This window comes from Moschus berezovskii, chromosome 3 (assembly GCF_049115385.1).
Source record: "Moschus berezovskii isolate FMDL1 chromosome 3, NW_MosBer_1.0, whole genome shotgun sequence".
In the NCBI taxonomy this organism is placed as follows: Eukaryota; Metazoa; Chordata; class Mammalia; order Artiodactyla; family Moschidae; genus Moschus; species Moschus berezovskii.
Window position 1 is genome coordinate 30,437,045 of NC_142462.1, and position 17,917 is coordinate 30,454,961.

A 17,917-nucleotide genomic window follows, 5' to 3' on the forward strand; every position below is an offset into this window, starting at 1 on the left:
ATTTACTTCTTTTTAGATTTTTTAATGTGTTCTAAACATATTTAACTAATTCTTATAACATTGATAATATTAATCTAAAAACAAATACCTCTGAGAGATACTACAGAACCTAAAAAGAAATTGTGTAACCCAGTCATTCAAATTAAGTGTTTATAATTTTTACTAAGCTTTTAAAAGTAATATTCAGCTTATTGAAATGTGGATAGTTTACTACTTCCCACTCAATAGCTTTATATGTTATGTAAATATGTTAAAATATCTTTTATTCCCAAAAATAAATAACTTACTTATCCTGTACTAAGTTTTTGAGAATCTATCTATTAGAACACAAACATTTAAATGAATGACAGGCTTAAATTATTTCACACTATGGTCTTTTATTTAGACAACTATAAAATTTTCATTTCCTTCAATCATGTTATGTGCATTTATTAAGCACTGACTGCATTGGGTACTTCATATATGCTAGTATAATAAAAATGAAAAAATAGAAGTAGATTCATTTCCTTTAAAGTATATATGCTGGCGTGACAGTCAACAATGCAAATGATAAGTATTTAAAATAGAGATATACAAGGCTGGTAGCTCAGTTGGTAAAGAATCTGCCTGCAATGCAGGAGACCTCGGTTAGATTCCTGGGCCAGGAAGCTTCCCTGGACAAGGGATAGGCTACCCACTCCATGGTAAAGAGACTGTAAAGCATCTTCCTGCAATGCAGGAAAACTGGGTTCAATCCCTAGGTTAGGAAGATCCCTGGAGGTGAGCATGGCTAACCCCTCCAGTATTCTTGCCTGGAGAATCCCATGGGTAGAGAAGCCTGGCGAGCTAAGTCCATGGGGTCACAAAGAGTCGGACATGACTGAATGACTAAGCACAAGCATATAGGACAAAAAGAAAAGTGACTTGGGGAAGCTATGTGGAAAGGAATTGAATCATCAAGGAAACAATAATCAAAGGTAAAGCATTGGAAGGACTGATGCTAAAGCTGAAACTGCAATACTTTGGCCACTTCATGTGACGAGTTGACTCACTGGAAAAGACTCTGATGCTGGGAAAGGTTGGGGGCGGGAGGAGAAGGGGACGACGGAGAATGAGATGGCTGGATGGCATCACCGACTCTGTGGACATGAGTTTGAGTGAACTCCAGGAGTTGGTGATGGACAGGGAGGCCTGGCGTGCTGTGATTCATGGGGTCACAGAGAGTCGGACACGACTGAGCGACTGAACTGAACTGAAAGCAGAAATAACTTTCTTGGCAGGGATATATGCAGTTCAAAAAAATACTAGGGCATTATGTCACAATAGATTTATAGAATTGAAAACTAATTGTTCAGCTAGACATGGAGTGACAATGGGGGAAGGATGAAGATGAGATCAGAAAGACAGGTTGGATCTGGTTTGAATCCGCTCTGCCTGTGATAAGGACTCTATGATGTTATTTACTAACAGCTATAAAGGAGTTTAGTTTGTTCTGAGCAGGCGTATTGGAAAGGTAACAGTGAGTGATGGATTGAGGGATTAAGAATGAAAACATGGTAACTGTAGCACCAGCACATGTGAAGTCACTTCAGTGTTATCTGACTCTTAGCGACCCTGTGGACTGTAGCCCACCAAGTTCCTCTGTCCATGGGATTCTCTAGGCAGGAATACTGGAGTGTGGGTTGCCATGCCTTCCTCCAGGGGATCTTCTTGACGCAGGGATCAAATCCATTTCTCTTAGATCTCCTGCATTGACTTGTGATTTCTTTACCACTGAGTCACCTGCGAAGCCTGGTTACTTTAAAATAACAGCTGAATTAAAACAGCATGGAGGACAACCTCAGAGACCTCTGGGACAATGTTAAACACCTCAACATCTGAATGATAGGGGTCCCAGAAGAAGAATACAAAAAGAAAGGCCATGAGAGAACATTTGAGGAGGTAACAGTTGAAAACTTCCCTAAAGTGGGGAAGGAAATAGCTACCCAAGTCCAAGAAACCCAGAGAGTCCCAAACAGGATAAACCCAAGGTGAAACACCCCAAGACACATATTAATCAAATTAATGAAGATCAAATACAAAGAACAAATATTAAAAGCAGCAAGGGAAAAACAATAACCCACAAGGGGATTCCCATAAGGATAACAGCTGATCTTTCAAGAGAAACTCTTCAAGCCAGAAGGGAATGGCAGGACATACTTAAAGTGATGAAAGAGAAAAACCTACAACCCAGATTACCGTACCCAGCAAGGATCTCATTCAAATATGAAGGAGAAATCAAAAGCTTACAGACAAGCTTAATCTGAGCAAATTCAGCACCACCAGACCAGCTCTTCAATAAATGCTAAAGGATCTTTTCTAGACAGGAAACACAGAAAAGGTTTATAAACTCGAACTCAAAACAACAAAGTAAATGGCAACAGGATCATACTTATCAATAATCACCTTAAATGTAAATGGGTTGAACGCCCCAACCAAAAGACAAAGACTGGCTGAATGGATACAAAAGCAAGACCCCATATATGCTGCGTACAAGAGACACACCTCAAAACGAGGGACACATACAGGCTGAAACTGAAGGGCTGGAAAAAGATATTTCACTCAAATGGAGATCGAAAGAAAGCAGGAGTAGCAGTACTCATATCAGACAAAATAGACTATGAAATAAAGGCCATGAAAAGTCTCAAAGAAGGACACCACATAATGATCAAAGGATCACTCCAAGAATTATAAACATATATGCACCCAACATAGGAGCACTGCAATATGTAAGACAAATGCTAACAAATATGAAAGGGGAAATTAACAGTAACACAATAATAGTGGGAGACTTTAATACCCCACCCACACCTATGGATAGATCAACTAAAGAGAAAATTAGCAAGGAAACACAAACTGTAAATGATACAATGGACCAGTTAAACCTAATTGATTTCTATAGGACACTTCACCCTAAAACAATGAATTTTACCATTTTCTAAAGTGCATATGGAACCTTCTCCAGGATAGATCATATCCTGGGCCATATATCTATCCTTGGTAAGTTCAAAAAAACTGAAATCATCTCAAGCATCTTTTCTGATCACAATGTGGTAAGATTAGATGTCAATTACAGGAAAAAAAAACTATTAAAAATACAAACATATGGAGGCTAAAAAACACACTTCTGAATAACCAACAAATCACAGAAGAAATCAAAAAAGAAATCAAAATATGCACAGAAACAAATGAAATTGAAAACAAAACAACCCAAAACCTATGAGATTCAGTAAAAGCAGTGCTAAGGGGAAGGTTCATAACAATACAAGCCAACCTCAAGAAACAGGACAGAAATCAAATAAATAACCTAACTCTACACCTAAAGCAACTAGACAAAGAAGAAATGAAGAACCCGAGGGTTAGTAGAAGGAAAGAAATCACAAAAATTAGGGCAGAAATAAATGCAAAAGAAACAGAAGAGACCATAGCAAAAATCAACAAAATGAAAAGCTGGTTCTTCGAGAAGATAAATAAAATAGACAAACCATTAGCTAGACTCATCAAGAAAAAATGGGAGAAGAATCAAATCAACAAATTAGAAATGAAAATGGAGAAATCACAACAGACAACACAGAAATAAAAAGGAACATAAGAGAGTACTATCAGCAACTATATGCCAATAAAATGGACAACTTGGAAGAAATGGACAAATTCTTAGAAAAGTATAAATTCCCAAAACTGAACCAGGAAGAAATAGAAAATCTTAACAGACCCATCAGAAGCACAGAAATTGAAACCATAATCAGAAATCTTCCAGCAAACAAATGCCCAGGACCAGATGGCTTCACAGGTGAATTCTACCAAAAATTTAGAGAAGAACTAACACCTATCCTATTCAAACTCTTCCAGAAAATTGCAGATGAAGGTAAACTTCCAAACTCATTCTATGAGGCCACCATCACCCTACCAAAACGAGACAAAGATGCCACAAAAAAAGAAAACTACAGGCCAATATCACTGATGAACATAGGTGCAAAAATCCTCAACGAAATTCTAGCAAACAGAATCCAACAACACATTAAAAAGATCAAACATCATGACCAAGTGGGCTTTATCCCAGGGATGCAAGGATTCTTCAATATCTGCAAATCAATCAATGTAATACACCACATTAGCAAATTGAAAGATAAAGACCATATGATTATCTCAATAGATGCAGAGAAAGCATTTGATAAAATTCAATATCCGTTTGTGATAAAAACCCTCCAGAAAGCAGGCACAGAAGGAATATACCTCAACATAATAAAAGCCATATATGATAAACCCACAGAAAACATTATCCTCAATGGTGGAAAAATTAAAAGCATTTCCCCTAAAGTGAGGAACAAGACAAGGGTGCCCACTCTCACCACTTCTATTCAACACAGTTTTGGAAGTTTTGGCTACAGCAATCAGACTATAAAAAGAAATAAAAGGAATCCAGATTGGAAAAGAAGAAGTAAAACTCTCACTGTTTGCAGAGGACAGAGGACATGATCCTCTACATAGAAAACCCTAAAGACTTCACCAGAATATTACTAGTGCTAATCAATGAATACAGTAAATTTGCAGGATATAAAATTAATACACAGAAATCCCTTGCATTCCTATATACTAACAATGAGAAAACAGAAAGAGAAATTAAGAAAACAATTCCATTCACCATTGCAATGAAAAGAATAAAATACTTAGGAATAAACCTACCTAAATAAACAAAGGGCCTAATATAGAAAACTATAAAACATTAATGAAACAAATCAAAGATGACACAAATAGATGGTGAAATATATCATGTTCATGGATCAGAAGAATCAATATAGTGAAAATGAGTATACTACCCAAAGGAATCTATAGATTCAATGAAATCCCTATCAAGCTGCCAATGGTATTTTTCAGAGAATTAGAACAGATAATTTCACAATTTTATGGAATTATAAAAAACCTCAAATAACCAAAGCAATCTTGAGGAAGAAGAATGGAACTGGAGGAATCAACGTGTCTGACTTCAGGCTATACAACATCAAGCCACAGTCATCAAGACAGTATGGTACTGGCACAAAGACAGAAACATAAATCAATGGAACAAAATAGAAAGCCCAGAGATAAACCCACGCATCTATGGACACCTTATCTTTGACAAAGGAGGCAAGAATATACAATGGAGAAAAGACAGTCTCTTTAACAAGTGGTGCTGGGAAAACTGGTCAACCACTTATAAAAGGATGAAACTAGAACTCTTTCTAACACCATACACAAAAATAAACTCAAAATGGATTAAAGATCTAAATGTAAGACCAGAAACTATAAAACTCCTAGAGGAAAACATAGGAAAAACACTCTCTGACATAAATCATAGAAGGATTGTCTACGATCCACCTCCCAGAGTAATGGAAATAAAAGCAAAAATAAACAAGTGGGACCTAATTAAACTTAAAAGCTTTTGCACAGCAAAGGAAGGTGAAAAGACAGCCTTCAGAATGGGAGAAAATAATAGCAAATGAAGCAACTGACAAAGAATTAATCTCAAAAATATACAAGCAACTCCTACAGCTCAATTCCAGAAAAATAAATGACCCAGTCAAAAAATGGGCCAAAGAACTAGACAGACATTTCCAAAGAAGACATACACATGGCTGACAAACACATGAAAAGATGCTCAACATCCCTCACTAACAGAGAAATGCAAATCAAAAGCACAATGAGGTACCATCTCACGCCAGTCAGAATGGCTGCTATCAAAAATTCTGCAAACAATAAATGCTGGAGAGGGTGCGGAGAAAAGGGAACCCTCTTACACTGTTGGTGGGAATGCAAACTAGTACAGTAACTATGGAGAACAGTGTGGAGATTCCTTAAAAAACTGGAAATAGAACTGCCATATGACCGAGCAATCCCACTGCTGGGCATACACACCAAAGAAACCAGAAATGAAAGAGACACGTGTACCCCAATGTTCATCACAGCACTGTTTACAATAGCCAGGACATGGAAGCAACCTACATGTTCATCAACAGATGAATGGATAAGAAAGCTGTGGTACAATGGAATATTACTCAGCTATTAAAAAGAATCCATTTGAAGTAGTTCTAATGAGGTGGATGAAACTGGAACCCATTATACAGAGTGAAGTAAGTCAGAAAGAAAAACACCAACACAGTATATTAATGCATATATATGGAATTTAGAAAGATGATAATGATGACCCCATATGCAAGATAGCAAAAGAGACACAGATGTAAAGGACAGACTGTTGGACTCTGTGGGGAAAGGCAAGGGTGGGATGATTTGAGAGAATAGCACTGAAACATGAATATTATCATATGCGAAATAGATCGCCAGTCCAGGTTCGATGCATGAGGCAGGGTGCTCAGGGCTAGTGTACTGAGATGACCCTGAGGGATGAGATTGGGAGGGAGGTAGGAGGGAGGTTCAGGATGGGGAACACATGTACACCCATGGCTGATTCATGTGAATGTATGGAAAAAACCACCACAATATTGTAAAGTAATTAACTTCCAATTAAAATAAAATAGCAAGGCTGAATCAGTGCTCTTCATGATATTCTAGGGGGTCCTAGGAATCAATGTCTATTGGTAATGACTAGGTATAAATTGCTTTTTTATTGAGTCAGTATATGATCTATCATGGCCCTGAATTTGCAAATGTAGGTATGAAAATGTGGTTCTATCTTTTTATAAACTATTTGTTTTATAATAGTTTTATACTTGCAAAAGGATTGCAAAGATAGGAAGTTGCCACATATCCTCACCCCAATCTCTCTATTGTTAATATATTACTAAAGTGCATCAAAACAATGAAGGAACTGACAGCCATTCGTTACTTCTAACTAAACTCCACACCTTATTTAAGCTTCACTAGTTCTGTTTCTCCCCACTAATGTGCTTTTTCTACTTTAGGATTCATCTAAGATAAAACATTACATTTAGTTTTATCTTATAGCCTCCTTTGATCTGTGATTGTTTCTCAGACATTCTTTGTGCTTCATAACCTTTACACTTTCAAATACTGGCTAGGCATTTTTGTAGAATGCCACTCAATTTGAGATTGACACTGTCTTTTCTTATGGTTAGACTGGGGTTATGGGTTTTGGTGACAGACCATGGGGGTAAATACTCATTCCATGTATCTTGTCATAGGGTACATACTATCATCTGCATATATTTTTTGTTACATCTTGTCAAATGGTACCTGAGACTAAGATGTCACTGCTGATGTTAACTTTGATCTTTGATTGATTGATTGCTAAGTTTCTCCACTGTAAACTCCGAACCCAAATTTTGTCCCTTTCCATACTCTATTCTTTGTAAAGGCGTTTTTAAATTAGAGCCCAGGGACTTTCCGGGTGGTCCAGTGATTAAGACTCTGTGCTCCCACTGCAGCACGGACAGTTTCCATCCCTGGTTGTGGAGCTAAGATCCCACATGCTGTACACCACGGCATAAAAATAAATACATAAATAGAGTGAAGTCCAAGGGTAAAAGGGGTAAATTGGGCATTAATCCCAGTTTCCTGGAAGGGGGCATTATCTACAGATATCATTTCAAATTCTTTAGGGTATTTCATTTTCTGTTTGTTTGCTCCTATTTATTTATGTATTCAATCATTGATCTACATCACTGTGGACTGATTTCAAATGTATTTGAAATATAGGGGATTCCCTGGTGGCTCAGATAGTAAAGAATCTGCCTACAATGAAGGAGACACAGGTTTGATCCCGAGTTGGGAAGATCCCCTGGAGGAGAGCATGGCAACCTTCTCCAGTATTCTTGTCTGGAAAATCCCATGAACAGAGGAGCCTGGTCACTACAGTCCATGGGGTTGCAAAAAGTCAGATACATCTGAGCAACAGTCACCTTCACTTTCACATGTCAGTGCAGACTGATTTCAAATGTATTTATTTTATACTTTGGATTATAACTACACGCTATGTCACGTATTAAATTGTTCCGCATTATGGCCATTGGGCGGAGAAGGCAATGGCAAGCCACTCCAGTACTATTGCCTAGAAAATCCCATGGATGGAGGAGCCTGGTAGGCTGCAGTCCGTGGGGTCGCTAAGGGTCAGACACGACTGAGCGACTTCACTTTCACTTTTCACTTTCACACATTGGAGAAGGAAATGGCAACCCACTCCAGTGTTCTTGCCTGGAGAATCCCAGGGATGGGGAAGCCTGGTGGGCTGCCGTCTATGGGGTCACACAGAGTCGGACACGACTGAAGTGACTTAGCAGCAGCATGGCCATTGGAATCTCCTTCAAGTTGGCTCCTGTATCCCCCTGACTGACCCCATTCTTTTATTTTTTGAGCACTTCTAAAGCTAAGTTTTCAATATAAAGCTGTAGCTTTCAGATTAATTTATTTATAAAGTGGGAATAAAATGAGATGTTAATCCTGACCCTAGTATATATTATACAATATTCATGAGTCTAGACACATTTTACTATTTGCAAAGTGAAGAGACTATTATATTTAAGGCATTATATTAAGACATATAATAAAAGACTGAATAGCAAGTAAAACCATATATTTAATTACATAATAAATAAGCCTCACTTAAACTGCACTCCAGAAGGGGCAACATAGGGATAGGGGATTAGGAGGTATAAACTATAATGTACAAAATAAACTACACAGATATATTCTTCAATACAGGAAATAGAGCCGATATTTTACAGCAACTATAAACTGAGTATAACCTTTACAATTGTGAATCACTATTTTGTATACTTGTGACATTATATCAGAGAAGGCAATGGCAACCCATTCCAGTGCTCTTGCCTGGAAAATCCCATGGACAGAGGAGTCTGGTAGGCTGCAGTTCATGGGTTGCTAAGAGTCAGACACGACTGAGCGTCTTCACTTTCACTTTTCACTTTCATGCATTGGAGAAGGAAATGGCAACCCACTCCAGTGTTCTTGCCTGGAGAATCCCAGGAACAGGGGAGCCTGGTGGGCTGCTGTCTCTGGGGTCGCACAGAGTTGGACACAACTGATGCTGGGAAGGATTGGGGGTGGGAGGAGAAGGGGACGACAGAGAATGAGATGGCTGGATAGCATCACCGACTCAACAGACATGAGTTTGAGTGGACTCCAGGAGTTGGTGATGGACAGGGAGGCCTGGCGTGCTGTGATTCATGGGGTCACAAAGAGTCGGACATGATTGAGCGACTGAACTGAACTGGACTGAAAGTGACTTGGCAGCAGCATCAACATATTATATTGTTTTATAATTCAATAAAAAATGAATCAATAATTTGAGGGAGGGAAAGGTACTCCACTAATTGTAGCTCTTTGGGGATGAGGAATGTTAAATTAGCCAAAACTGGGTTTTAAAAATGCAAAAAGAATGCTATAAATTCTTGAATTTTCAATTCTCATCTTAAACTACGTTAAATGACAGGCCTACCACCCTAATTTTCATAGTAATAGGAAAGAAGATACTCTGAGCTTAATCTTGCCTTTCATTTCACAAATCAGTTTATTATTTGCTCTAAAATACCTTGTTACCTTAATAACTACCAAATTATAAGCCTTATGTAGCTGTGTCAATGAAGACAATCCTACAAAAGACTCAAAGAAAATGAAGAGAGCTGACAGCTCTTTTTGATTTTAATGTGTAGAAAGACCTATTATAGAGTGACAACCATCACGGACCATCAAAGTTATCTTCAAACACACCTACAAATATTAACCAAGAATCCAGGCTGATTTACAATCCTTTCCTTTCATGTCTCATACTGCACATCCTTTCTTCCTCCCCATCTCCACCCCAGATTAGCAACTTGTGATACATTCCAATGCTAGTTTATTTATTCAGCATATTTTCTGTATCTATGGCAAAATGATATGAGGTTATAAACGGAATATAGTCTGGCAATAACTGTGAACCTACATGTCACTTAGATTTTCACTAATCTGTATTTTTGGATGTTTTGGCTTAATAGGGGAAAGGACACAAGCTAAGCCAGGATAAAGATGGGAGTCAGATGCCTGGACTCAAATTCCAAACGACAGTATTCAATATTGTATGATACAGTGGGCTACCCGGAGATTCATTTTGAAGCTATAAAAAATAGATTATTTAAATATATGTAATATGTTTAAATAGATGATTTAAATATAAATCTCCCAGGTTTCTTCTACTTCTGAAATCTATGATGCTCAGATAAAAATTTTCCTCTGACAATTGCTCAGGTAATTAACTCACTAACACGTTTCCCTGGAGCAACTTCCAACACAGCTACATCGTTTTTTGGAGACTTTCTCCTCCAAAATGCAAATACTGGAGGTTTGAGTTATCATCATGTAAACAGTAATATATACATCAGGAGAGAATAAATATCTTTGAGGTTATTATTTTAATCAGTCATATATTCAGCCTATTTTGTACCGGTTAATAGAAGTTTGCGTTAATGCAGCTATTACCTAAGAAGGGAGGGTGGACACTATTTCCCTCCCTAGTCAAAGGCCTGTCCTTCCCTCCATTCACTGAAGCCCTGAACAACTCTTGAGCTATATACAGCTGTGTAAGAGAGAGTATTTTCTTCTACATTTAACCATCTAGAGTTCCAGGACAAGCTATAGAAGATACGAGAGGGGAATTACCTATCTATCTTTCCCATCTATATTGCTTACAGCCATGTTATAGATGGAATCATTTCTCTCTAAAGTCCATGTGTTGAAATCCTATTCCCTAAATACCTCAGAATGTGACCTTATTTGGAAATAGGATCATTGCAGATGTGATTAGTTAAGAGGTCCTCATAATGGAGTAGGATGAGCTCCTAATCAAGTATGACTAGTATCGTTATCAAAAAAAAAAGAGAGAAATTTGAACCCAGATGCAGGGAGACCCCCATGTGAAATCGGACTGCCATGATTTCCCCAAGATTGGGACTGGAACAGCCTTTCCCCTAGGAGTTGACCCTGCCAACACTGGTTTCAAACTTCTGGCCTCCAGAATGGTGGGACGGTACAATTCTGCTGTTCTAAATCACCCAGTTTGTGGTACTTGGTTACAAAGCCTTAAGAAATTATAGGCTACAACACAGGTGCACTGGTGTGGGGAGGAGGGCGCTGATTTCTTTCAATATCCATTTCAGCACACGTATTAGTGCCATCATTGGCTCATTCATCTGTATGGCCTGTGCCTCTGTCTGGGTCAGAACACATGCCAGTATATCTTTCTACAGACCATGTGAGGCATCTGATTACAAATATGGGGCTTTGTCACTTACTAGCTGTGTAATTAACCATAGCATGGGGCTTATTTGTGAGGATCAAAGGAGAGGACAAAAGTGAAAGGCAATACACAGGCACACAGAAGAGGATTCAGCGTAGAGGTTAAGATCGCTGCAGCCAGGGTGAATGAGTTCAAATTCTACTCCACCCTCTACTAGTTTTGTGACTGAACTGTGGAGTCAGCTATAATTTTGAAATGAGAGCTATAATAGTACCTGTGCCAGAAAGATCAAACAAATTAATATATAAAGAGGTCTGAGAAGATTGCCTGGCAAGTAGAAAATCTTCAATAAATGGTGTCTATCATGCAAGCTATCTATAACCATACAAATATTAGATCATTATAATTTATAGTTTAAAAAGCTATTGATGAATACCCTTGTACACTGATAATTTTGACATTCCAGATCAAGGTGCATTTTAGTAGCAGTATTTTAGACAGCTATTAATGCAAGAGTTAAAGAGAGGATCACAGATGATGTCTGATAGCAGGTAGATCAGGTTTGTCTAGTGACTCAGAAGAACCTTAGAACTAAAGGCAATTTCTGATATTCATTAGTCTTGTCATTTCCTTGTTTTAAAATATTTTGGAGCCAAACTTTCTGTTGAACATTATACTAACTGGTTTAATATGTAAATAAAAAGCAAAAGATTTAATTGGATTTTACTTCAGCATGAAGAATTGGGGATTGATTTTTTTAACAACTGTTTTTAAAAGTTTCTAATGAAATCTTTGCATATATTTGAATTGAGATACATTGTCAATATATCATGCTCCTTGTTCTTGCTGTTCAGTTGCTAATCACGTAAGACTCCCTGTGACCCCATGGACTGCAGCACATCAGGCTTCCCTAACAACTCCTGGAGCTTGCTCAAACTCATGTCCGTTGAGTTGGTGATTCCATCCAACCATCTCATCCTCCATTGCCCCCTTCTTCTCCTGCTCTCAATCTTTCCAAGCATCAGGGTCTTTTCCAATGAGCTGGCTATTTACATCAGGTGGCCAAAATATTGGAGGTTCAGCTTCAGTATCAGCCCTTCCAATACTGATTTCCTTTAGGATTAACTGGTTTGATCTTCTTGCAGTCTAAGGGACTCTCAAGAGTCTTCTCCAGCATCACATTCAAAAGAATCAGTTCTACAGTGCTCAGTCTTCTTTATGATCCAACTCTCACATCCATACATGCTGGGAAAACCACACTTTTGACTATATAGACCTTTGTTGGCAAAGGGATGTCTTTCTTTTTAATATGCTGGCTAGGTTTGTCATAGCTTCCCTTACAAGTAGCGAGCATCTTTTAATTTCACGGCTGCAGTCATTTTCCACAGTGACTTTCGAACCCAAGAAAAGAAAATCTGTCATTATTTCCATCCATTTCTCATGAAGTGATGTGACAGGATGCTATGATCTTAGTTTTTTGAATGTTGAGTTGTAAGCCAGCTTTTTCACTCTTGTCTTTTACTCTCATCAAGAGGCTCTTTAGTTCCTCTGCATTTTCTGCCATTAGAGTGGTATCATCTGTGAATCTGAGGTTGTTGATATTTCTCCCAGCAATCTTGATTCCAGCTTGTAATTAATCCAGCCTAGCATTTTGCCAGATGTACTCTGCATACAAGTTAAATAAACAGGAAGACAATATACAACCTTGTCATATTCCTTTTCAAATTTTAAACCAGTCAGGTGTTTCATGCAAGGGTCTAACTGTTCCTTCTTGACCTGCATAATGTTTCTCAGGAGATAGGTAGAGTGGTCTGGTATTCCTATCTCCTTAAGAATTTTCCACTAATTGTTGTGATCCACACGGTCAAAGGCTTTCACATAATCAGTGAAGGAGAAGCAGATGTTTTTTTTGGAATTCCCTTGCTTTATCTATGATTCAGCAAATGTTGGCAGTTTGATCTTTGGTTCCTCTGCCTTTTCTAAATCAAGCTTGAACGTCTGGAAGTTCTTGGTTCACATACAGCTGAAAGCCTAGCTTGAAGGATTTTGAGCATAATTTTACTAGCGTGTGAAATGAGCACAATTGTACCATAGTTTGAACATTCTTTGGCATCGCCCTTCTTTGGGATGGGAATGAAAACTGACCTATTCCAATACTGTGGCCACTGCTGAGTTTTCCAAATTTGCTGGCATACGGAGTGCAGCACTCTAACAGCATCATCCTTGAGGATTTGAAATAGCTCAGCTGGAATTCCATCACCTCCACTAACTTTGTTAGTGGTTTGATGATGCTTTCTAAAGTCCACTTGACTTCACACTCCAGGGTATCTGGCTCTAGATAAGTGACCACACCATCATGGTTATCCTGGTCATTAAGACCTTTTTGGTATAGTTCTGTGTATTTCTTGCCACGTGTTCTTAATCTCTTCTGCTTCTGTTAGTTCCTTACTATTTCTGTCCCTTATTTTGCCCATCTTTGCATGAAATGTCCCCTTGACATCTCCTTTTTTCTTGAAGAAATCTCTAGTTTTTTCCATTCTATTGTTTTCCTCTATTTCTTTGCATTGTTCATTTAAAAAGGCCTTCTTATCTCCCCTTGCTGTTTTCTGTAACTCTGCACTCATTCAACTGGGTATATATTTCCTTTTCTCCCTTATTTTTTTCTTCTCTTCTAGTCTCAGCTATATGTAAAGCATCCTCAAACAACCACTTTGTTTTCCTGCATTTCTTTTTTCTGTGGGATGGTTTTGGTCACTGACTCATGTACAACATTATGAACCTCTTCCATAGTTTTTCAAGCATTCTTTCTACCAGATCTAAACCCTTGAATCTATTCATCACCTCTACTGTATAATTAAAAGGTCATACCCGAATGGCCTAGTGGTTTCCCTACTTTCTTCAATTTAATTCTGAATTTTACAATAAGGAGATCATGATCTGAATCATAGTCAACTCCAAGTCTTGTTTTTGCTGACTGTATAGAGCTTCTCCAGGTTCAGCTGCAAAGAATACAATCAGTTTGATTTCAGTATTGACCATCTGATGATGTCCATGTATAGAGTCGGCTCTTTTGTTTTTGGACAAGGGTGTTTGCTATGACCAATGTGTTCTCTTGGCAAAACTCTGTTAGCATTTGCCCTGCTTCATTTTGTACTCCAAGGCCAAACTTGCCTGTTATTCCAAGTATCTTGACTTCCTACTTTTGCATTACAATCCCCTGTGATGAAAAGGACATCTTTTTTGGTGTTAGTTCTAGAAGGTCTTATAGGTCTTCATAGAACCAGTCAGCTTCAGCTTTTTCACCATCAGTGGTTGGGGCATAGCTGGATTACTGTGTTGTTGAATGGTTTTAGCCTTGTAACTGAAGCAAGATCATTCTGTTGTTTTCAAGATTGCACCCAAGTACTGCATTTTGGATTCTTTTGCCTACTATTAGGGCTTCTCCATTTCTTCTAAGGGATTCTTGCCCACATTAGTAGACATACCGGTCATTTGAAAACTTGCCCATTCCCATTCATTTTAGTTCAGTGATTCCTAAGATGTCAATGTCCGCTCTTTTCATCTCCTTCTTGACCCCTACCAATTTACATTGATTCATGGACCTAACATTCCAGGTTCCTATGCAATATTGTTCTTGACAGTATCGGATTTTACTTTCACCACCAGACACATCCACAACTGTGTTTGTGGCCAACTGCTTCATTCTTTCTGGAGCTACTAGTACTCTATTACTAATTGTTACTAATCAGTACTATTACTATTAGCTTCTTAGTTGTCAGTAAATAAGGATTAGCCAGACACTTTCTCACCTTTCCATACACTTCAGAATGAGTTTTGGGCTATCAAATATAGAGTACCTATGGACAACACCACTTGCTTCTTTTTTTTTCTTTTTTAATAAGCTACGCACATACAGACACACACACAGAGCAGTAAAGCTACCTAAATAACAGCTCCTACGTACAGGCACATATAACCTTAAATTAGCATCAGGCATAATCTCTGGAAGAACATTTGCTCATACATCTCTTATAGTTTTTATCAAATTGGATTAATGTGACATCTCCATATGTCTCATCTGTTAGGTTGTGACCTCTTTGAGGTCAAGAGTCAGGTCTCATTCAGTTTTGCATCCCCAATGCCTAGCACAACACCTGACACAGGGCAGGTGCTATACGAGGTCCGGTGAGTGAATTATAAATGAATGACAATAAAAGAAGGGATGAGAAGATAAACGTATCTGAGAGTTACAGATAATGTGCTATAAGAGTTGAAAGGAGGAAGCAATTAAATCAGAAAATGTGGTCAGCAAAGTCTTCATGAGGGAAAGATTATATGAGCCGAAACTCGAAGTATCAAGAATATGGATATAGAGAAATGAAGTTCACTCCCTTGCTTGTCTGGCCTCTCTCTTTATTTCCCCCTCCCTCTCTTTCTTTACTTCATGTTTTAATTGGACAGCAGCAGATAGAAAAAAGCAGGGTGGAAAGGTGCCATTTTCCCCCTGCCTGGTGGAAAAGACAGCATGAAGGTAGAGCTGAATGGGCCATTAGAGGCAAGAGCAGTCATGTGTTGAATGCAACGTCATGGGGGTACCAGCCACCTGGAGACACAGTCAAGCTGCACAAAGGTGGGAAAGAAGGCACAAAGGATGATAGAATCATGCATGAAGGACAGAGGAAGTCCAACCTCCCATCAACTGTGGGCTGATAGAGTTTTATAAAAATGAAGAGGGTGTTTACATAGAGGGACTATACTATAACAAGAGACTTACTATGTATAAACACATAACATATATAATATTAATATATAATGTATATTAGATGACTAAAGTATAACAAGAGACTTACTGTGTATGTGTGTGTGTACATATACACACACATATTATATACATACATATATATAAACACTTGCTTCTTATGTGTCTGGCTTCACAAAGGAGAAAGAAACACTTCAGTCTCTGGCCTTATAGAGGAGAAAGAAGTGTTTTAGCAAAACACCTTCCATTCGCTTACTCAGAAGAAATAAGAACAGCTGTGACTGAATGAAATTATATTATCACATGAATTCAGTTTTGTAAACTTACCCAGGAAGTGTAAATTTGGAGGACGGACTGTCTCAGTGCTGTGGATAAGTTATAGCCTTCAGAACTGTGGTGTGTCTGGTGACCAGCCCACATAATGTTAACCTCTGCAAAACACATAATTTGAAATGAGCCATGAGAATAAGAACAAAGCAACCTCCATTTTCAGTTGTGTATGCTTCTCTGTTGAATGAGAAAGAAAAATCTGGAACATCTCTGGAAAAGCAAGCCAATATAATTATAATTAAAATAAGCTGCCTTGAATCATTTTGGAAGCAGAGAGGAAATAGATTATAAACAAAACTGAAACATAGCCAATAAATATATATAGTGTATATGATATAATTAAATGCCTCCAGCAAACTGAAATGACTTCCAAAATTTACACTTTGCTAACATATTACAATATAACAGATCATAAAGGCTAACTTATAATGTTTGAACAAAACAGTCGATGCACTGTGATGATTTTTCAGCATGTGATAACATATTTCTAATTAAAGAAGAATACTCTGATGGGAGAAATGGTGCATAAATTTTAAAATGAAATATTGTATCATATTTTTCCATAATGGCTTTTTAATAAATTTCAAAATCTGTTTGCTGCAGTAAGAGACAATGGAGAATAATATTTGGCCCTAAGTTTTAATGTTTCATTTTCATTTATGTATATATATATTAGTAACTAATATTTACATATATTTCTTCCCATATCTCACCAAACACTTTACCATTTCTAAAACTGTCCCACATAACTGCTGTTTATCCTCAAAATAAGAAAATGTAAACTGTTAATTTTCATTAAGCATTATTCAATTTGCCCTCATACTGTCTTGAAATTCATATAAATCCAAAAGATAGTTGTTTGTTTTTTCTGCAGCAATATGCCTCTCTAATGACCATCTAAATGTATAGAATTTTAAAAACAAGCCCATATTTTTCATTCTGCCCTCATTATTTCATTTTCTACCAGAATTACATATCAAAATTCCATATATTCTATATTATTAGAAGAAAGTATGTTCTTGGCTAAATAATTTAAATTTTGTCCTTTGCTAAAAATATAGAAGATAGAATTAACCATATGATATGACAGTTATCCCTGCCAGTATACATGGAAAATTAAATAAAAAAAAGGTTTGGATGCATGGGAACTTAACAGTGAACCTAGGAGTGGAAATACTGAGTTATTAGTCTTTGCAATTGCCACGTAATCAGAGTTATAAAGAACCCATCTGCTAACGCAGGAGACATGGAGATGCATAATAATATGTATTGGGACTACCTTCTTATAACCTCTACAGACTTAGGGTTAGATCCCTAGGTCAGGAATAGCCCCTGGGAGAGGGCATGGCAACCCACTCGAGTATTCTTGCCCAGAGAATTCCATGGACAGAGGAGCCTGGTGGGCTATGGGCCATAGGGTCACAAAGAGTTGGATAAGACTGAAGCAACTTAGCATGGACACATACACACACATTAAAATACATGGCACATGACAGAATAATTTGTTAGAGTTTTAATGAAAAACATGGATATATGGAGAGATAGATATAAATATAGTCAATTTTGGTGGACTTTTCTTAGCCAAGAAAAAGCTTTCATTTAGCAAATGAAAGCTCTGTGAGCAATCT

The 17,917-nt window shown here is 37.7% G+C and overlaps 1 protein-coding gene across 1 annotated transcript in view; it reads right to left on the reverse strand.

Annotated features, from left to right (window-relative positions):
* The window catches only part of AGMO (alkylglycerol monooxygenase), a 403,245-nt gene that overhangs the window by 252,983 nt on the left and 132,345 nt on the right, over positions 1–17,917 (reverse strand). Inside the window, exon 4 of the mRNA XM_055420518.2 lies at positions 16,287–16,390. Within this exon, the coding sequence (XP_055276493.1) occupies positions 16,287–16,390 (104 nt within the window). The remainder of the gene's footprint in view (positions 1–16,286; positions 16,391–17,917) is intronic.